Source organism: Apteryx mantelli, chromosome 7 (assembly GCF_036417845.1).
Source record: "Apteryx mantelli isolate bAptMan1 chromosome 7, bAptMan1.hap1, whole genome shotgun sequence".
NCBI classification, from domain to species: domain Eukaryota; kingdom Metazoa; phylum Chordata; class Aves; order Apterygiformes; family Apterygidae; genus Apteryx; species Apteryx mantelli.
The window spans coordinates 23520619-23543633 of NC_089984.1; the positions used below are offsets into that span (position 1 = coordinate 23520619).

Consider the following 23015-nt stretch of genomic DNA (forward strand, 5'->3'; position numbering starts at 1 on the left):
CCACAGTTTAAAAATCATAGGGCAGCTTGTGTGGAATGCTCAGGGAAGACTGCATTAGCAACACTCTCCAGAGAGCAAGAATGCATAAGTTTGTAGCAACAAATGAATAAACTGGCTGCCATATCCTGGTCAGAGTTCTGTAAAATCCAAAAGGAGAAATATCGTATTGCTAGAGGGTCTGGTACACCAACTTCTTTCTTCCCCCCCTCTTTGAAAGGAACATGGTTGGAATTAACCATGAGGAAGGTCTTCTAGGTAGAATGGTATGGAAATGGTGCTATAAGCTGTTCAATCTCCATCTTTATCCAGAAGGTGTGGGACTGGCACAGCTCTGGAACCAGAAGAGAAAAGGATGGCAGTTTCAGCACGTTTCCTGATTGATAAAGGGCTGGAAGGGCACTTCAGAAATTCCTTAGTCTATCCCGAAGTCAGCTTCTGTCTATCTTGCTAATTTAAACCATGAACCATGGATTTTCCATAACTTTCATTCTGGAAAATCTAATTTTGTGATCTGTTCTAGTCTTTCACTGCAGTGTAATTTTCTATACAATTACTGTCTGTATTTTGGTGAGGTCTGTTGGTCACATTGTGCTGTGGTCATGGTTTGGTAAGTTTTTTATGAAGGGGCCTGGTTTGCTTGAGCTGACAGTTTCAGTGGTCACCAGAAACAGGAAAAATGCCAGGCAGAGCCGAACCAGTAGGACATGAAGCTCAGGATCTACACCTCCCTTGACACTCTGGGAAGAGGTGTAAGATCCATGAAGAAAGCAGCTGTGAGAGAAAAAAATTCCTTCCTGGCAACACAGAAGATAGAGAACAACTTAAGCTCTGAAAGTGCAGATTTAGGTTCCATGGAAACGTCTCAGTTACCTATCATAATTCCAGATGTTCTAGAGATGTTTGGTCCTTCTAAATAGTACAATCCTATTAACTCAAGTGCCACTTGCCTCAGTGAGTCGTGCAGGCCCTGCAGGAAAAGTGTGTCAGTTCTGAATTTGTTTCCTTTCATCTTCACTGTATTATAGAGATGTAGAATAGGATGTAGTTCATCTGTTCTGCTTGTTATCTTTACTTCTCTGAAATAAGAAAGCTGATCTTTTCAGTGTCTTCAAACAAGAGGTTTCCTGTGACCCCAGTCTTCCGTGAGCAAAAAGTACAATTTAACACAGTTTACACTACACCATGAGAAGATTCTAAGCTCACTGAGACAGGAATAAATATGACATAGCAGTTAGTGAAAAGAGGAAATAAAATTGTTTTTTAACACACTGGCCTTTGTTAAACCTAATAGTTTCAATACAGACTAGCCAGCAGATAACCTGTGAAACTGTAAATAATATTTTGTTAATTAATAGAGTTTGTCAAGGTTGCATACTAACTTTCCAGTGAAATTGAACTTGGTGTTACTTCAGAGAACTAACAGCACTGTTGATTGCAAATGGACTCACCAGCAAATGCATCTCCTTTTTTTCTTTTCCCAACTGGATTCCAATTTCTAAACATATTTATTATTCATAAGTATTACTTAGGCGAAGAAATTATTTCCTATTTGTGCCCATATCATATAGCCTTTGGTCCTTGAATGGATGGCTGAAGTTTTTAAATGTCGGGTTTAATGACTACTATTGTTTGTACATGACAACACAACAGATTGTGTTTAGGAAAACAAAGCAGTATATCTGAGTCACTTAGATATTAAAGAGGCTTAAAAAACAGTAGAATATATATGTTAATGTTGTTTACTCATTCATTGACTACTCTAGTCTTTACCAGATTAAATATCTTTAATATTCTTCATTTATATATCACTTTACACAAAATTCTGCATGAGTTTTAATTCATTTAAATATTTTCCACAACACTGAGAAATTCAACAACTGACTACTGCATAAAAATCAGAATATGAAAATGATTCAGTCCAGGTTAGTGATCACACTGAGTGTAATTAGAAAGATAAACAAGCAGTAAAAAAGATGGAAAGTCTATTTGGTTGTTAAAATTATTTTCCTGTAAATACTGAAAAAGATGCAGTCAGATGTTTAAACATTTTTTTTTTTAAGATAGTAATGTACAAATGAGCAAGTAAAAAATCACCACATACTCTAACTGACTAAATCTGGGGGGACCAGTTTCCTAACTTAGGTGTCTTACAGCTGTTTTTTTATAGAGATGGCAAATGTTGAGACCTAGTTTAGAGTTATATGTATTTCTCAGTGATTACAAATACAGTTGTACAGACATGCATTGCAAGAAAGAGAATGTTGTGCATTAATTAGGCCCATGTCAAAAACCCTATCAGTTGCCCTGGAATAGACTGTCAATAATTAGTTTTTTATCAGGGAGGAAAGGATACTTCTCTGTTTTCTTCTTGTCTTTGGGACAGGACATACAGAAATCTGTTTTTTATGATTTGATTCTTGTCACTAACTCTGTTGAACTGAGCACTGAATGACAGAGTCAATGCACTGCCTTTCTCCTGCCTATTCCCCATCCTTCTGCCAGATGCTAGGGGAGAGGCAGAGATGCATCTAAGAAATACCAGGAGACTGGGCAAGCCTGGCAGATTTTGGTGTGTCTAAATGGTGAAATGGAGAAGAGACTTAAGTTAGCTGTTCTAGTTTGGAAAGCATAATCTCCCAACTATTGTTAATTCTTCTTTCAGACATACAAAAGTGAATGTACACATTTTCCAGAGGAGAAGTACCTTTTTTACTTTTGCATACATGCATTGGGGTGGTTCACATGTGTTCAATATTGACAGCAGGGATTTTCCATGGGACCTAAGGAAACCTCTGTGTTTTGGAGCTTAATCTTAAAAAATAGACACTGCAACAACTAACATTTACATCTGACCCCAGGAGAGGAATCCAGACACACCAGTGAATTACCCAAGTCTCTCAACAGTGTCCAGAAAGATCTGGGTTCTTCAGAACAGGGTAAAAAATCCAGCATGTTGAAGAGCAAGTCACCTGGAGCTATGCACAGGGAGCCACGGATCACAGAGACTGAACTGAAGTTTCCCCTGCTCTCTAGGGTTTGTGTTTTGGGAGGTGGGTTTCTTTCCCCTGATGACAAGCAGCTGCAAAGAACTGAGTGATGGCAGCAGTAATTTTGCTTATCTTCCCCTAAGAACTGGATTACCAGAAAACTCACACAAGAAATGAGACTCTGGTGTGAGGCCTCCTTCAGCTGTTGAGAACTCAAATCCACTTCTGCTGCTACCCAGAAGAGTGCCATTCCCAAGGCATGTGAATTATTCTGGGTAGCAGAAGGGCCTTGCCACTTCTCCTGATGGAGCTGAGCCCTTCTGCAGTAAACAACCCGTGATTTATTGAGCCAGAGAGATAAAACAAGGAGGAACACCTGTAGCTTGCCCATTCCCTCACATGCACATGTACAAACACACACACACACACTCTGTGAGATTTTTTGGATCTCAATTTTGCATTAATTATCTAAATTATGGGTAAATCCTGCTCTGGGCTCCCAAACCCTTTATTGGTCCAGCCTAAGTCCTTTGGGCTCCATTGAAAATTACAGCCTACCTTTTTTCTAGAAGCACATCCCCCCACTGGGCTATCTAGAGCTGTGCAGGTGAGCGTTGAGCATCTCCTTTGCTTTGATGAGTGCTGTTTCAGCTGGTGCTTCCATGTGAGGTGGCACCCCTTTCCCTTCCCAAGAAGTGCTCTCTGCAGAGATGACTGATCTGGAGGTGGGGATGGTGATGTACAAATTGGTATCATCTACTTCATACGTCTGCGGGGAATGGCAGCCACCACTGGTCGGTTCCCCAATGATGAAAGCTCTGCCCAGTCTCTTCATTATGTACACAAACTCCTCTGCAGCCCCAGCTGTCACAGCACTGGTGAGGATTATTAGCCCTTTCTGAGAGCCATACCTCTCCCCTGCCAGAAAAGACAGAGCATCACAAAACACATCCATTTTCAGAGATCCATTTGCATAATGAAGCAAGAAAAGCCAAGATACAACACATTTCATTCCCTACCTGCTATTAGCAACCACAGAAGTTTGAAATTTTGTTTCATATCTATGACGGTATTAAAGCATTTTTTTACACTAGCCCAGCCACTATGTTGTGAACAAACCTGTCACCCTGTCTGGTGGCTCATTTCATCAGTTTCTGGTTATGAGTTCCAGCAGCTGGGAAGCCAGCTCATGTTTACTGCTGCTGACTTTTCTGTGGCTTTGATTTTTACAGGAGCTCCAGACCCCATCAGAGAAGTGGAATAGGCAGGTGAGGAAAGCAACTTTTTCCACTGCCCCAGCAGGAATACCCAAAGCTCAGCTGGAGGCATCTTCCATTTCACCTTCATCCCTGCTCTAGGAACATGGCTGTCAGTGTGTGGCCTGCGGACAAAGCAGGTGTCATTTTGTGAAATTAGGAAGAGGATTCCCACAGGCTTATTAGGAAGAGGATTCCCACAGGCTTATTACAGTCTATTAATGGAAGTTGTTACATTGCCTTTGTCCCAAGTCCTTCAACAAACACCCCTTTATTATTGGTATCTGAGCCAAGTTACCTTATTCTCTTACAAAAACATGCTGACAGGAATTGGAGTTTTCTTGCACCTGAGTTTCAATATATCAGAACACACTGGATACTTTTCAAGAGCTGAGATCCTTTGAAAACGTGGCCAATATGTCGTAAATAGGACCTGATCACTTGAAAACTAATTCTGAACTGCTTTAAAAATCTGGTTCTTCAAGCAACTTACCATATGACATCTAATTCTCATACTAAACTGTTAAAGAGAGGCCAATATCATGGTAATTAATTTTCACACCATCTTTGGTCTTCTCATTTCACCGTAGACATAATATCCATTAGAAGACCCTCTTCACAGTAGGTATATATAACGTAGTACCAGATTCAGCTCCTTTGAAGTTGATAGGAGTTTGCCTGTTCCCTTTGATGGGAACTGGAATGTGTCCATAGTAACCATACTCCCTTAGCACAGCTCACCTCTAACTGCCTGGGAAAATAGATGGACCCTGCAGCCTGACACAAAGGTTAACCATTTCAGGCTGCTCCAAACCAATAATTGCAGACACCGTTGTGGCACCTCTTTCAGTACTGTCTTAGTGTTAAGTGGGAATAGAATTAAAGCCAGCGTTTAAGACTCCTCAGCACTGCAACTGCATTTTATGAGCACTGAAGAGGTCTGTTTCTGAACGTTGCAACATCACTTCAACTTACATGGACAGCAGGGGGGGTAACACATTGCTGAATGCTCCAAACTCACTCAGATATGCAAAGTTTATAGGGCTCCTCTTTTATTTTTTCATTCTCTGGGCAAATTGGGCTATTATGGGTGTTTTCATCTACTGAAATAGTGTCTGATGGATCACATGGACAGGAATAAGGAACTACATATAAAACTCCATGTAAGTATTGGAAGAGATTCTTTGTTACTAGGAGTTTAAACAGTACAGGATTAGTTTTTAATTTTGACAGCATTTAAAGCAGCAAATCATAATTGCTGTACACTGTATTCAGCTAAACTTCTGGGACCAGTTTACAAACCGCAGTGCCTAAAATATCTCCTTCCCTGGAGCCATAAACTGATATTTATATGTGGCACTGGGGGATATAACTAAGATGCAGATTTTTGTTTTTACATTCTCTGTATAGCTTGAGATAATAGTGGCAAGTGCTTCACCAAATCAGTTATAGTGTCCAGTGGCTCACTCTGAAACGCACAAGCAGGAACACACGAAATTAAAAGTTATTCTTAAAAGAAATTGTGGTTTTACCTTTGAGCTGTGGCTGTGTCCATATTTCCTTAATTGAGTCACTGGGTCTGCTGTAAACTTTGTCCAAGAGAACTCGCTGTCCTTCATCAAAGAAGTATGAGCATAGGATTGCTATGGAAGTGGTGGAGCCTCCAATATTGTACCTTTTCAAAAATTAAAAAATATTAGGAAACAAAAATTTGTGGCAGACAATAAATCTCCCTTCCAAGTTTTGTTCCTTAACAACCACACTGAAAGGGCTTATGGCTACATTTGGATACATTTACAGAGGGCATTCTCCCTTTGCAGCATTTGCACCTTTATCAGAGAAACAAAATCCCATCTAAGAATCTGGGATTGGAAATGCCAACAATTGACTATGAATGTGAAATAAAACTGAATTTTTTTTTTGATTCAGCCTGAAAAAAAATCAGAAAGTAAACTCACAATCTTAATCTGCAGAGAAACATTAGATTCTTGCAATTCTACTTTTAATAACCCATGCTGTTACTGACACAGGCAGAATGAGTGAATATCTAAACTTTGGTGTTTAAATGTAGATCCCAGTTTAAGCAAAGTGTGTCTGTGGAACTGACAAGCATTCTTATTTCATGCTGCACACAATGAAAATAATTAGTGTGTGGCACCTTATAAGATCAGGCTATTTCTTTTTGTGCCTAAAGATTGTTTTAGCTGCTTCATTTAGGACAGTCATGATTTGGTTGATTTGGATGAACTTTGGTTGCAGTTTAATTGCATATCAGTCTCTGAAGATTGAAGTCACTGAAGTGACCAAGTGTCATTAGAGAACCCCCTGCTATGAATATGCACAATGGAATACCAGATTATTTTTTACGTATGTCATTTCTAACATAGAGCTCATATGGCACTGGAAATGCTCATACTTTGCTCACTTGTAGGAGAGAGCATAGTGCTCTCCTTCTGTTGTTCATGTTAGGAGTGCCTGGCACAGATGAAGGCAAAAATAGTTCCTTCACCTTCACAAAAGGATTTAAAGAATCCAGGAGGGGCTTCTGTCCCAAACAGTGAAGCGACCTCTTTATTTTGCAGCGTTTGGGAGCTGTATGCTCACTGTGCCTGGCTAGAGCTGAAATAGGCCGCTTTAGTTTGTCCTGGATAGTGCTGTGCTGCCACGAGGTCCTGCTGCCTGCACAGCGCAGGAGGCAGCTGGACCTAGCAGAGCCCAGCTTGCTGCAGCTGCCATTGCCATTGCCATTATGCATGGCAAGCAGCCAGCTAGCTGGATGGCTGAGTGACTGCTTGGACAAAGAAGCTAGCTCGGAACAAAGTTAAAGGGTAGAGATCTGCTGAATTATTGTCAGTGCACGAGCTGGGTCCTGCCTCTCTGTCAGTGGCATCAGACTGGATAGTATGGAGGAGCACTGAAATTCGCTCTGTTCCTGCTGTAGTCACCCTCCTCTGGCAGGATTAATTTGACTGCCAAATGGAGCCAAGAACACGAAGCGTCCTGACATATTTTTTAAAAGGCAGGAGGTCAATAAGGTATATTTCTGGGACCCCATGTACCCTCAGTTATAGTGCAGGCCAGTCTAGGGCAGCTGGCTGGGCAGTAGAAAGATAAAACTATGTAGCCAGAGTGAAGCCAGACAGCAAGATGACAGAGCAGCTACTTGCCCTGCAGTGCATGTCTCACATGGTCTTGAGTCAATGAAGTCTACAAGACTTTGAAGGGGGAAAAAAAAGTCAAATATCTGCCTCATCTGTGAACATCAATTTAGAGGCTTCTTTAGATTATCAGACTTGTGGTCAAGAGAAAGAGACGAGGATGATGACAAAGACAAAAAACATTTTGACAAGACAATAGTAATAGAGTAATGCTGATGAGCTTTTCCAGGGAGTCTCCTGTATCTAGGACACTGAAACTGCAGAATTTTCTGTCAGTAGGAACAACTGTACAGTTGTTAGAGTTTTAGCTTAGTTCTTGGGGGCAAGTACTTCCTTCACTATAGACTTCTTGAGTGACACTGGAGAAGCTGCTTAGCTTATCAGCCTCTCTGTTCTCCATGCAGTGATGGTTACAAATATGAAGCTCATGAGTGGCCCAGCTGTTCCAGGGATAGGAACTTGTAAGGTGAGAGAAATTAATGCATTATGATTAATCCTAATCAAAACTGAATTTATCAGCTCCCCCTCAAAATCATGAGATTGTTTAGAGACAATTTCAAAAGGTAACATGTTTGGGGTTCTTTTTACATGACTTCAGAGACTGAGGTTTTTTGCATGCACCTCCACTCTGCTTTCTCAAAGGGCTGGATATATTAAAAATAAAAAACAAAGCACCCAGGATAAGTGCCATAATGAGGCCATTTGGTGCCTGGGGCATGATTTTACCTTTGCTATTTTGTTACTGCTGGCCCTGGTGTGAGATCTAACCTGGGAAGGATGGGATCAAGAAAGAGAAAAGCCCCAGTTGAACTCTAAGTCTACTAGAAGGTGACGATGCCTTTGCTGAATCCAAATTCAGTCATGGGTGGGTTTGGGTGGCTGCTGCCTTACCTCACCTGTGCTCACATGGTGAGCTTCCTCTCTCCACACTCATCACTGTGTTCATCTTTTCCTGCACATGCTACAAATCCCAGATGAAAATTAAGAAGATTACAAAATATTGTGAGCACCACAATGGTAATGGACAGAAAGTTTTTTAGCATTAATAACTAGCTCTTACATATGCCTTATTTTCTTTAATTAATATTTGTAATGTTTTGGGCTCACAAACATTAGCTCTGGACCAAAACAAGAGAATGACTTTTATGTGAATATTGTATAGGAAATGTGTACTTGTGATATTCATTTGTTTTGATAGCTGGCAACATAAAAAAAGCTATCTTCTGGCTCATAAGACTTTGGAGCATTGTTGACACACTGGAGAGTCTAGCAGAGTCCTAAGTTAGCAGTAGGCATATGGTACTGTAGCTTGCTGCAGCAGGGTCTAGGAGTGTCATGGTACCTTTGAGACAATGGTGCTTTTAAGCCACCTGTGCACTCTGCACAAGGATCATTCTGCACAGGGCTGATACCACAAAGTAATTTAGCACTGCAGGTATGGCAAACTATATGCTGTAACACAGCCCTATGAGTGACCTTGTTTTTTGACTGATCAATCACTTGACCATTGCCTGTAGTTAAAGATTTAATTACGCCATATATATATATAATTTATACAAGGCACATGCAGAGTTAGATTAGGAAGAAATTAGAGAAAAAAAACAGATGTGAGGTTCAGGATTGTGTTCTGCAACATATTTCCTAGATTTACCTATTTAGTTCTAAATATCTCAAGCGATGGTACAATTTCTCTTGAGATATGCTTCCACACTGTTATTGTTTTCCTTGGCTGTTTTTCTTTTCTCATTTAATCCCAGCAATGTTAGCTTGTAAACAGGACAGCAAACCATGTAAAGCTAATTCACTGTTACAAAATAAAATGCTATTTTAAAAGAACCTTGGTTATTTGCCATTCAAAGGTTTACCTCAAATCTATGATCAACGCATCTGTGTGAACAATTTTCTTCCAAACATGCTCTACCAGTAGGTCGGACACCTGGGTTAGAAGTTCATAGTCTCCAAACATATCGAATCTCAGATAGCCAATGTTGTTTTCAAAGATATTTGTGTGGAATGAATATTTAATCAGATCTTCAAATGCTTCTGGGGAAGGGATCTGAAAGAGTTTAGAAAAACAAAACAAATCATTTGCTGGCACAGATAGCTTGGCACAAGATTTGAAAGGAATCACATGGGTCAAGTTTAGTCCAGGTGGGACATATGTTAGGAACGCAACCAAGTTTTAAGAAAATCATGTAATGATTATGAATTAAGATTTTTGCATATTAGACTTGGGTTAATGTTAGCTGCTGCGCTATGACACAAAATAGGACCTAGTACAGGATGCATCAATAGCATGCCCAGAATCTGGATCAGGCCCTTATTGGTCAGGGCTCAGTTCATTATGCATAAATAAAGGAATTTCCTTCAACCGAAAAAGCATGGGAAGGCTGCAAGAGCACCCCCCCCCCATACACTTTGCCATCATCCCAGACCTGCCCCCCAAACCCATTTGTTTCCTTTAGCAATTCTTTTTAAATAAGTCACTTGATGTTTTTATAATCTCTTGACCAGCCTCAGCTGACAAACAGCTGCTGGTTACGGCTGAGACTGGCCCCAGCTCCCATTAAAGAGCCAGTTCCTGTGACTGGAGGAACTTCACATGCTGGGCTAGTGCTAGCCATCCCATGTACTAGCCATGTGTTACAGCTCTTACATGGTGGCCACATGCCTGGAATCTCACATGTTTGGCTGTGATCAATTTCATCTTGTTTATCTGGATGTTATTAAACTGCAGACTTTTCTTTTAATAGTAATGTGTAGCCAACTAATAAAGTTAACTCAGTAAGCCTTATACGCATTGGAGACATAGTCCGCTCCTATTGCCAGACTTAGATACTTTGCATGCCTGTTTCTGAAACAGGCAGGTTTTCCTTCAGCTTAAGGAGATTGGGATATATATTATATATGCAATGTTATATATATGCAAAGTATATATTTAGCAATTTGGCCTTCTCACTTCATGGTTGCTGTGAAAATTTTATACTTGCATCTTAATCAGTTGCATGCTGCTATAGCTCAGCCTCAAATCATCCATAGTTTTACAGGAAAGAGATCAAAGAGTGGGCAGGGAGCTGCCTGCTAAAAGTGCTCTCCCAACCTGCAACATGCTGCAGAACTTGTGAGGCCTTTGGGCCTCCTGTGGTTGTAGGGAAGTCTTGCCATACATGCTGTGCCCTGGCCTGGGGTCTGCACTCCTGCCACAAATACCTCTGCCATTAAAGAAGCAGGATTTGCAAGCTGTATGAATCCCACTGTACGTGACACAGCTCAGGCACATTATCTTTCCCTAGAGGAATATTAGCTACCAGATCACACTTCTGCTTGACCTGATCTTCTTTTTCACTCCTAATGATGACATTTGCCATCATCATTCAGTGCCTTCTGCATGCCAAAATTTCAAAGACTAACTCAAACGCCCTGTTTGCCACTAGTTGTTAACAAGATGGTGAGAGCCAACTCTAGTGAGTCCTTTTCTCTGTCCTTCTTCCTCACCTCACCTTGTGAAAATAACCACTGCATCTGGACTGTAAACATATCAGTTCAACACTGTTGAGTCTGTCATTTCCAATCCACTTCCCAGTGACATCAATGCTACTTGATCTGCCAGTGTACTTTAATTAACAAATCACAGTTTTGAAGAAAATATCCAGGATGCATTGGTTTGTTCTGACAGAGCTTATATGTAGTTCAGAAATACTGGTCCCCCCAGGAGAAAAAAAACATCACTCATTGGTAATATCTACAAATAAAAAGGATGTGTTACTCTCAGCCATTTACCGATGATATTTTAACCAAATGCACAGATTTCTTATCTCTGTCTCCAAAAATAAATGTTATATGCATACCCATAAGCATGTTGATTAATAATAACCCTTCTATGTATGTCTGGTAATGTGGTTTTTTTTTTCCTACTTTTTCTTTTACAGTGCTGCATCAAATCTTCGTCCATTGAGGACTTTGGTACTTGTCAGCAGTGTTGTGAACTCTTGCAAATTTGTTACAGGTCTCGACATGGCTAGTTTGCCCTTAAAGGCTCAGCTCTTTTGAGGTAAAATGAGTACATGAGGATCTCCAAAAGACTGTTCCCCACCTTCCTGGCTGCAGGAAGGTATGAAAATACGCCTGCTCTAAAGGCTCTAGAACCAGAAGTCAGATGAAAAGCGCTCAGAATCTGATTAAAAAAAAAAAAAAGCCTCCTAATTTTTAAGCAAAAGAGGGGAGGAGGCTGAGACCGACAGTAAAGAGTTATTGTGCCGTGCCATACAACAACAAGGTTGTGACAGTGACACATGGGCCGTGTGCCACCTCCAGAGACGAGCAGCAGTCTCTCTTTTGGAAGGCAAGGCTCTGTTTGCAGGCCAAGGACAGACTGTGACAGGATGCAGCTGACAGTAAGATCATGCTGCTTAGTTAGGCAGTGTTTACATACAAATGACTTGATTGTTAAATATAAACCCTCAGGTGCCTTAGTAAGGAGAACACTATAAGCAATGTGGCTAGACTAAGGGACCTCCCAGCTAACACCACTTAAGCCAGGGAAGAATTGCTACTAGTTAACTGTATAGGGTCTCCAGCCCTTTTCTGCAGTCTCTTTCCACATGTAAGTGGCCTAACTGGAACAGGTTGTGTGACACAAAACAGGACCTAGAACGCTGCCCTGGGACTCATGTGTGGAGTTTCATCACCGGCTTTGCCACTGACATAGCCCCAAACTTGGGCAAACCACTTTTACAACTGTGCCTCTCTTTTCTCCCTTTTCTCCCTCTCTTCTAAGTTCTTTTGTCTATTTAGATGGAAAGGGTCTTTTCATAGCTAATTTGGGGCTCATCATCATAACATAACTCTGATCTTCATTAAAGTTGCTAGTGTTATCATCCCCAAGCTGTCAAAAAATCACCAGCCAATACCTTTGTGCCATTGTAAATTCCGAGATCGGTTTAAGAACTGTGAGATCTCATTTTAGGGAGGGGGAGGGGGGGTGTTCCTCCTTTCTTTCTTAGAATAACATTCGGGTTCCATCCACAGCCTCAGAGACTGGAATGGAAAGGTCCATCCTAGCTTATCTTCCTGTCTCAAGGCAGGATCAATTATATCTATGCCACTCCTGACAGCTAAGTGTCACTTGATCTTAAAACCTCCAGTGATGGAGATTCCATGTTTCTCTCCAGGCAATCCAGTCCAGTATGTCACTATCCTTACTATTACAAAGATGTTCCTAACATTTAGCATAAACAGTCTAAGTTCACTACTTTTTACAATTTAAGTGCATTACTTCTTGGCCTAACCACCATGGAGATGGGAACAGATTATTCTCTTCATATTTGAAACAACTTCTGTATTTGAAGACTGTTTTCATGTCTCCTCTCAGTTTTCTCTGGAATAAACAACTTATATCCTTTCAACTTTTTCAAATGACTCTTTTTCAGTCTTCTCTTTACTCTTGTTCTTCTTTTCTGGATGCTCTCCAGCTGAGCCACATCTTTCCAGAAATGCAGTGTCCAAGACTGGACACAGTACACTCCAGCTGAGGCTTCTTTAGAGCTGAATAGAGCAGAAGACTTCACAGGTCTTACTGATTATATTCCTGCTTATCTGCCCCAGTTCGATGATTATATTTTTCTGCAACAACTTGACGCTGTTCAGCTTGTGAACACCAAAGCACCCATATACTTTTCTACAGGATTCCTCATAAACAAGCTGTTCTCCTCCCAGAGTTGTGTAGCCAATTGCTCTCACTGTAAAAACTGTGCAAGAACCTTGCATGTGTTCTTATTCAGCCTCAACCGCCTTTTTTCAGGTCACCTCTCCAGTTTTCCCAGAACTGTACCTTTGAATCCTAATCCTGTCCTCCAGTGTACCAAGATGGCCAGGATGAGGAGTTACCGTAACCAAAAGACAAAACCCTGTGGGATAGTGCTCTGGAAGTGATTACAAGGGGTTATTTAAGCTCTGAGTCCCCACTGAAGGAGCACGGGGCAGAGTGAGAAGCTATACTTTCACACCGCAGAGGGCAGCACTGCACACCAGCGCATTGGCCTGCTCTGAAAACAGAGAGCTTTTAACATGCTCATTACAAGCCACAAAGCAAAAATGTAAAGCACCGTTATTTCCTAGACAATACCCCTGGAAGATTACATTTGAAAGGAAAATCTGAATATGTGATTCTTGGCTAAATTTTGGGTTTCATTCAAAATCCATGTAAAACATAAAATTAATGGACACATTTACTGTAACAATAACAATGGCAGAAAATAAGGAAAAACATATCTCTGGTGGGATTATTGTAACCTGCAAAAGTAGCTGCATTGTGCTTGTGTATCAGAATTAGAAGATGAGATGTACTAGAAACAAAAAACAAAAGTGATTAACACAGTAACATTTTCTTCTCTGTACCAAATACAAGAGCAAGTATGAACTGCAAAAAGGAAAAGAGTCAATGAGAGTTCAGTAGAAAACATTTTTTGGGCTGGCATAAACTTGTATGGTTCCACTGACTTCCATGTGCTTATGCTGATATAAATCAGCAGTGGACAACACAACACCTTCTTTTCACCTGTCAGCAGTAGATGTACTGTGTGTGTCAATGTGATTTTTCTGTCTTGACATTTTGAAGCTGACCACTTTGATTTCACTCATTAATAAAGGGACATAAGGAAACTACACTCATTTCTAGTGAAGCGTTTGTAACTCTATTTTCTCTGACAGCAAGGATAATACTCTGGTATACATATATATTATTTGTCTGGGAAACAGGAGACTTCAAATTCAAAACAATTTCTCTTTATAAAGGATCCCCTTTTTATCTTTTACTAGTGATGTGCAGTGCCATGAAGAGACACACTGTTCATCATTTTCAGCTGCATGACCAAAACATTAAGACAAAAATTTCCCTAGGTGTTAAGACTGCATTAAAAGTCTTTGGGCAGCACCAAGGGGCCTAAAGAGTCACTCAGGGATACTCCTGTCACTTGAAACTGACATATCACATTTGCCAAAATCAGGCAGCAGTTCTTCTATAGGTAATCTACAGTACTGCGATATACATTAGTACAAATGTTTCAGTATGGAAAGGGAAGGTATGACCAGAGGGAGAGAGAGGCAAGCAGAAGAATAAGAAGCAGGGACTATTGAACTGGGCATCAGCAAGTTTACAGAACTCTGCCTTACAAACAAAAGGCTGTTTTCTGAACCACAAACAGCATATACAAGATTAGCCTCTAGGAAGTCTGACTTTAGAAAGCAGCATTTATGCATCAGAGAACTCCAGCTAGCATTGACCTTCCTCCTGTCATAGGGGAGACATATTCACTATCCTGTACAATGCTTCAGCAGCTATTCCACTGTAGCAGATGCAAAGGTCTACAGGCATTTCACTTCTCTGTCTCCTGTGTCCCATCCCATCCTTCTTGCAGTTATTCATCATCACTTTCATTTAATTGTGTTGGATCTGATTCTCTGTCAAGGTCATTATCAAGAAAATCCCACTGTCAAGGGATGGGGTTGCCTGGAAGGCTGGCAGCGCAAGAGGAAAACTAGCTCTAATGTGATAATAAATGTGCATAAATGTGATGTAGACTAAAAGAGCCACTATGTCGAAGTATAGGACTATATATAAAAAAAAAGAAGAATTTACAAATGTAATTTGTGCCATCATGTAAATGTCACTGTAATCTTAAGACATTTGCTGTCTGGGACATTGGCACTGGGGATTCCAGAAACGATCCACAGAAAGCATTTCTCTTGACCTTCCTGCAAAAGCAAGGCAGAAGCAATTATCCTGTAATGGGAGCCAAGAAGAGACAGGGACACTGCAGGAAAAAAAGGAAAGAAAATCAAGATCCTCTTGCTGTCCCAGTGCTCTGTGGGGCAGGTGAATTTTCTTCTTTCTCCATCACAAGGAAAAGCCTTTATTTTCATTTCTTAGTTTACGCATCCTCTTTCCCCTTAAAATTTCTTAACACTACCCTCTTGTCTCTCCCCCTCCTGGTTTCATCAAGCACTATGAGGGAATGCATACTTCTTTGGTAGCTACCCCAGGCTCCTAAGAGATTCATCCTATTTATACACTATTCCCCCTTGATATTTCAGATTTTTTTCTGACTTTCATCCACACTCATGTACTTTCCTTCTTATAGATGTATTCCCTGGCCTCCTCCAATCATTTTGCTTGACAGAGAACTGAGATAAACAGAGGCATTAATTAGCATAATGGCATTTCCCCACTAGCTCTATCAAGATCAGAATTTCATGTGTCATGAGAAAAATCAGAATTTTGTCCTGTACATCCTGCTCTCAATATTCAAGGTTTAAGTCAAGTAAAAATAGTTAACAATATCCATTAACAGCCTTCAGTAAAAATGGATAACCGATTTGCAGGATGGGGCCTATAGAGAAATTACAGTGTATCATTACTGATGTGTTGCTAATAATTTAGCAGGGACCTCTGTCCGAAACCTCTTTTGAGTGAAGTTTTCTGCACCCAACAAATGTAGGAAGGAAAGAGAGTGATGGAACAGAAAAATCCTTTAATTAATTGTTTCCGTTTAAGCACATTTTATGCTTAGAGTCGAGAATGGGGCCAGAGTCTCTAGGCTAAGAAACTGGAAAAAATGCCCTCCCCTGGAAATGCTTAGACCTTGTCCTTGACCTTAGCCTTGGAGATAATGCCACAAAGGTCATGTCCACTTTAAATCATGCATGCCAAAGACTTCAGAGGATGGAAGCCCACAGATTTCCTCCCCCAGGAAACATTTAATAGTTACCTGACACTTGGTACAATCTGGTTCATTGCAAAGGCAAATTCATGCTCTTCAAAAAGTAATTTTATGAGTCCCTGGGGTAAGAAGTCTCTGATAGCCATGCTAGAGCAGTAGCCAAAAAGGAGCTAACTCCATCCAAGGCAGGGATCAGGTTATCCTAACCCTCCCTTTAATTTGAAGGTGGAATTTTAACAAGTGCTCCTGGGAGCTCCCTCCAGCACAACAATGAACAAGAAAGATTGCCAAGGCAGACCAGCATATAAATAGCCAGTCTCAGAACAAAGCACAGACTGTTATGCAAACCACACAGCAAGGGCAGAAGTAGAATATTAAAAATCAGTTTCTCCCTGGGGGTCACCCAACTTCCACCCAGGTACTTCTTCCAGCTGGGAGACTGTCTGATGCTGACCAACGGACAGAATCAGAACAGCTTTCCATTGTCAGTACCAAAGGAGTTGTTTGTTATTCTGGTGTAATAGAATTAGAAGTCAGGCATGGCAATTTTATATATAAAAATACATTTAAAAGTATGTGGCTGTATTTTCTGTGAGTGTATGTATTTAATCTGGATCAACCAATTTTTTCTCAAATTACAAACTCAGTAGCAGTGGGTTTCTGCATTAATTTACTGAAAAGCCATAGTACTGAAAGAGAGGGGATCGCAGAGATAATGAAATATCTTCTCTATAACAGTGAAGCCCTGTGTCAGAATCTTTGCTTGTGGCAGATTGCTGCTGAGAGAGACTCACAGCCTGAAGTGTGCTGTCCCTAAAATACATGCATCCGGAGCGACCCTCTACAGCTACTACAAGCTACTATCCTGACTTGCCTAAGTGTCCAACAGAGTTCAGTCTCCAAAACCCACTGAAGCATTGGCTTCTCTAGTGGGTACAGGTAAATTTGGTGGTTTGATGATACGGGCTAGAAGTCTGGTGAGATACTTAAGTCAGTGCTCCCATTCTAGCCGGCATCACTATACCTGGGTATGAGAGAACTGTACCTGTTTTGGCATGATCCCTGGGATGCTGTCCTTGGTGTGTTCAGGGATGTAGAGTATTTTCAGGTGCTCATCATCAGAGAGAGCTTGCAAGTCAGCAGTCACCTTCCTGGCCAGCTCCTCTTCTGAGTTAATTCTTTTATAATTGTCTTTACTGATGAGCTTGGCAAGCTTGGATGCTATGATAGTCCCAATGTCCACAAAAGCATAATTGTCTGCTACAAGCTTCCCCACAGTTTGCAACATCTGTGGCACCTGGGCACGCAAGTTGGCAATGTGCTGAGCTACAGTCATGGCTTCACTGGCCTGGATGGTGATGTGTGGCTCCACCCCAGACACACTCCACACTTTGCCAGTGACTGGGCTGAGTACCACTTGGCTGGGGATGGAGGCATACAGGGAGCTGTTGTCAACACGATAAATGCCCACTGAGAGGGAACCACCCACTGTGGGCTCACCAATAATTGTGGCCCGGTGTAGATCCTTCATAGAGCGAGTGAAAGCTTCAGCTGCTGAGCCACTCATGTGGCTTATTAGGATGTAGATGTCCTTGAGGGAGCCGTATCTCTTGCCAGAGACTTGGGGGAGAGTCCACACCTCTGTGCTGCGGGAGGTACTGCGATCAAAAACAGTGTAGAGGTGTTGCCGAGGCTCAGGCTCAAAGAAGTAGGAACAAAAGATTGGAATGGCAGTGGAGTAGCCACCTGTGTTGTACCTCATGTCAATAATCATGGCATCCGTGTCCACCAGCTTGTTCCATACCATCTGCACCAGCTGGTGTCCAATGGACTTCACTGTTTCTGCTTCAGCCATCATATCAAAGCGAAGGTAGCCCAGGTTGCCTGGCAATACATCTATTTTGAAGAGAGCCTCAATGATATAGCCCAGCTCCTCAGGGCTGGGAATCAGACTGGGGAGCTGTTCTTCTGGGGTTGGTTCCACATGGCTGTGGAAGATGTGAAGCCGATGGTCCCCTGAGGCCTCCTGCAAGTCACTGGTAAGCTGGGAAGCCAATGTCTCAAAGTCTACAGCTGACCGATAACCTCCATGGGCCTGCTTAGTGCTGAGCATAACACTTGCCTTCCCAGCCACTTCTGGGATAGCATAGTGAGCCTCTAGGAGTTGCCCAGTAGCCTCCACAAGTTTCCCCATAACCCTATGAAAAGTCAGCACCTCTTCAGCCTTCTGCAGTGCATCTTCAGCCAATACTATGGCATCAGGCACAACTCCTCCACCCATCCAGCTTTCCCCATGGTTGTCAATGAAGGTAATGACAGGTACTGTGATGGTCAGGCCACGAGTCATTCCCTGCTCAGGCTGTAGCAGAGGGAAGGTGCGGGTGTGTGACAGGCTGCCTGCTGTGATCTCACCGATTAGTGTAGCACGGCCCAGGGACTGCATGAGGTAAGCGAACTCCTCAGCAGCTGTAGCAGTGTGGTGGCTGGTAAGCAGGTAGATGCCACGCTGAGCCCCATAGGGCTGGCCCAGCAGTTCTGCCTGGCTGTTGTGCTCCTGCGTGTGGTTGGTGCACCTGTCATAGGTTGTGAAGAGGTGGACAGGGCCAGCAGCAGGATCTTGGAAATAGGACAGTAGCAGAGGCACAGCAGAGGAGGATGGGCCCCCAGGGTTGTAGCGTAGGTCCATGATCAGGTTTTCTGTATTTTGGAGGGGCTCCCAAACTTTGTGTACAATGTAGGGTCCCAGCTTAGCCAGCACAGAAACATCAGCAAACTCATCAAAGCGCATGTAGCCCACATTTCCTGCCAACACTGACACCTTGAAGACAGTATCCACCAAGGCATGCAGAAGCTGCTCATTGTCCGGCAAGTTGGCTGCCACTGCATCTGGCTTCTCAGCAGGAGGACTAACAGCTTCACCTGGCATCATGACTCGAACCAACAGGCGGGGATCCTCAGATAAGGTCTGCATCTCAGTGTTAAGCTTGGTGGCCAGGTCCTCTGCTGACTGCACAGAAGAGAAGTCAAAGGTGGTGAGGTGCTGCAGCAGCACTGGCACCCGCTCCACTAAACTGTAATTGTCCTTTAATATGCCTGTGAGTCGGCTTAGGGTGCCAGGCACTGCTCTGCGTACTGCCAGGATGTCTAGGGATTTCTGCAAGGCTTGGTCTGCCTCAGCAGCCACACAAGGCATCACCCCACTCACTTCCCAACTCTGCCCACCTCCGCTCAGGGGACTCACAGATCGTGACACAGGAACCATTAGATAGAAATTAGAGGGGCCAATACGCAACTTCTGGATGTCCAGTGAGCCCCCAGCTGTTTTTTCCCCAACAGTGATAGCTCTGTGCATGTGCTTGAGGATGTAAGCCACGTCTTCAGCCACTCCTGTGGTGTGGCGGCTGATCAAAACAATGACATCCTTGTCCTTGCTGTACCTCTCTCCCAACACTTTTGGCAGTGTCCATATCTCTGTGGTGGTGTTGGAAGGCCGATTATATACGGTCTCAATGTGCAGCACCTTGTCTGCTTTATGCAAGTATGAGATGATGAAGGGGAGGCCAGAGATCTGTCCTCCAGTGCTGTGACGAAGATCTATGACCAATGCAGAGGTGTCTATCAGTGTCTTCCACACCTTGTCCACCAGAAAAGCACCAACCTTCTGCACAACTTCTTGGCCTATGATGTAATCAATCCTCAGGTAGCCAACGTTGCCCTCCAGCTTGTCATACATGACCACCTGCTCAATAAGACTCAAGAGTTGTTCACGAGTGGGAGAAGCCTCAACTTCTTGTTTGGGAGCTGCATGAGGCAATGGCTCATAGGAGATCACCAGTCTTGGGTCATTCAGAGCACCCTGCATTCCAGCTGTCAAGACATTGGCCAGCATTGTGGGATCTGAGATGTCCAGGATCTCTCCACTCTTGATGGCTTGTTCAATGGCTTCTTGCATCCCCACTAGGTTTTCAGGATAGCAGTAGTTATCCAGAAGGACTTTAGCCATGTCCAGCACTAGATTTGGCTGAAAGATTTCCTCAGCAGATATGCTGCACATGATCAGGGCTGAAAACAGGAAGAAATGCATCCTAATCATTTTGTATCTCTATGGAATAAAAAATAAACTGTATGTAGGAAAGAAGTCAGAAGTCCTTATCGATCAAGATGAACACAGCTCTCCGCTGACCCACTCTGTTTGTGAATCACACTGAAATCTCAGCGTTGAACCCAGGTGCACTGAAGCAATAAAAATCTTTTATCTGCATTAAACCTTTAATCTCATTAAAATGGAGTGCATCAGCCAAAGTGCACCAATAGATGAAGTTCAGCTTCACACCACTTTACAAACCTCTTATGAAACAGTAATAAACTTCAGTCATCAAGGAGATACTTTCTGGCAGTTAATTGCTTTCAGAAGGTACCTCATTGCCTGTTATAAACTGGTCCTGGCTTATCCTGACAGTGGATTGCTTAAATGCAATATTGTTTGATTTTAACCAAAATTAGAACAGCAATCATTCAGTCTTTTACATCATTTATGAAAAGCTAATAGCAGGACATTCTTCTGTGACTTAGTTGTATCAATTTTAAATATTTCAAATGTTGTTTACAATACAATATCTTTGGTGTATTTTAGTCTGTGGACTGCAAAGGGTTGTTCTTACATTCTATAACTAAGGGCTCCAAACAAGAAACTCCAGACATTTGGAACAGCTTGTAAAATCCAAGGTAATGACAGCCTGTTAATTTCCGTGCTGAGAATTGCCAGCATTTTAAACAGAACTTTGAAATCCATTTGCCTCAACATAATACAGCTAAATCTGAGGTGACTTTAATCTTCATAATTTGCACTCAATTAGGATTTACTTGTAATACCATTGAGTAACATATGGTCATGTCTGATGACAGCTCCCAGCCAATAGACTTCAGGCTCAATATACCAAAATAGAACGTGGGGGGTGTGTGTGTGGGGGGGTGTTCTTCAGCCCACAATATATTTGAGACTCTATTGTATTAAGAGTTTGAAAGAGGATCAGTAAATGCGGGATGCAGCTGCAGGCTGTACCCATGTGAATTGTCAACATTTCAGCACTCCAGTATAACATGCCAAAGCCATACAAGAACAGATTCTGGCTTTAAGTTTGAAACGAGTTGCTCCCTCAGTCATTCTGCTTGCTGGAGGTAGCTGCAAGAATGGACTAGGGAATCTGTGAAGAGCATGCTTTTATATGGCTTTCACTTGTTTCTACATATGAATTAGATGTGGAAGGGAGAATCTAAAGACAGTCTAACCTGGCTGGGCACACTCTGTTGGTGTCAATGGAGTGAGGCCTGAAATACAAATGAGCTGCTCACATGAGCAAAGTTTAGTGCAGTTCTCTCTCTAGGTCATTCAGTAGTAGCAGTAAAGGAGTTTCAGGAAGCTCCTTCCTTTAACATGTCTATATAGGATTAGCCTAGTCCATATATACAGGTGCTATTTCATCCCATGGTTAATTTCTATCTGTGTATGTGTAAATGTACAAAGGATGGAAAATTAAACATATTCACATGATTTTTTTTCTACCCAGAAAATCTCAAGCACTATATAAGCTTTCTGAGGGGAAAACTATTTGAAGCTTAATTTTTGGTTTTCAAAACAATAAATTATTGCTGAACAAACCAAATAAAGAGGCATCAGGTAGATGTTCTTAACACCATAAATCAGGTAGAGAAGTTACATAGAGAACAATTATTCAACAATTTTCCAAACACAATTACTGAAGGAACTCAATGAAATTATTAGATAGCAGGTTCAAAAAAAAGAGGAAGCATTTCTTCATACAATGAATAATTAATTTCTTCAATTTATTGCTACAGCATTTGTGGATACTAAAAGTACATGGGCTAAAAAATTGTTTGGACAAATTCATGGAGGACAGGTTCATTTATGGCTTCAGTCTAGATGCAGTCTTGGGCTTAGGGAGTTCCTAAATGGATAGCAGCCAGAAGCTGGAATGTCACGCTACAGAAAGGACCAGTTTAAACTCAGGCTTTTACTCTTCCCCTGAGCATCCATGCTGGTTACTGTCAGAGATAAGACTCCGTTCTAGAGAGAACCTAACCCAAGTTCTGATCTAGAACCTTTCTTACATTTTATGAACAACTTTTGCTTTCATTTTTTTCTGTTAAATTACCCATCATATCCTGCAGTAAGTGAACTCACTGAACCTTGGCGTGTGTTCAGAAATGAATCAATATTCTGGGGCTTTGAAGACATTTGAGGTAAGCTTTTGGTTTTAGTCTTTTCACCTGAGAATTCACTATTAGGAGACTGAAATACTATGAGAAAGGCTGCTATCATGTTGGGGCAGGGTGGCTCAGAGTTTCCACTGTTACGCAGAAAGATCAACATCCAATTTCTTGTTCTCTCATAGGTTTCTTGCATGACTGACAGCAAAACTGCTTAGTCTCCGGTTGCCTCAGTTTCATCACATCTAAACTTAGGACAACAGTACTGGTGCAAGTCCTACATCTAGAAGACTCTAATGTGCAGGACATGCTGAGGGGGTCAGAAAAGGGCTAAGAGAAGAAAGAAAACAAATACAGCATGTCTGTAATCTTGCAGAATATCTGTTCTCATCAGCATAAGGTTTTCAGGACTTCAGTTTGGTGTTTCCTTATTCAAGGCTTTGGTCCTGCTATAAACACATTGCACACAGGCTTAGGGTATGATGACAGTGGCACTCCAAGATGTGCCAATCTAAATCATAGATGACCTGTACAGTGGTGAATATAAGTGCTGGAGGCCTCATGAGCAATTTAAGCAGTTTAGCCTTATGTGGTGTTTCCAGTTTGCTTACAAAATTCTGGGCATGTGGTATTTATCCAAAGTGATAGGAAATTCTGATTTTTTTTTTT

General features: G+C 41.9%; 1 protein-coding gene across 1 annotated transcript; it reads right to left on the reverse strand.

Moving 5' to 3' along the window:
• Window positions 1-3576: 3576 nt before the first annotated feature.
• On the reverse strand, window positions 3577-20211 carry RBP3 (retinol binding protein 3). Its single transcript, XM_013958812.2, has 4 exons — window positions 17164-20211; window positions 9267-9457; window positions 5776-5918; window positions 3577-3905 (listed from the first exon to the last, which is right to left on the reverse strand). Exons 1-4 carry the CDS (start codon window positions 20209-20211, stop codon window positions 3577-3579), a joined length of 3711 nt encoding a protein of 1236 aa, XP_013814266.2.
• Between the last annotated feature and the right edge of the window lie 2804 nt (window positions 20212-23015).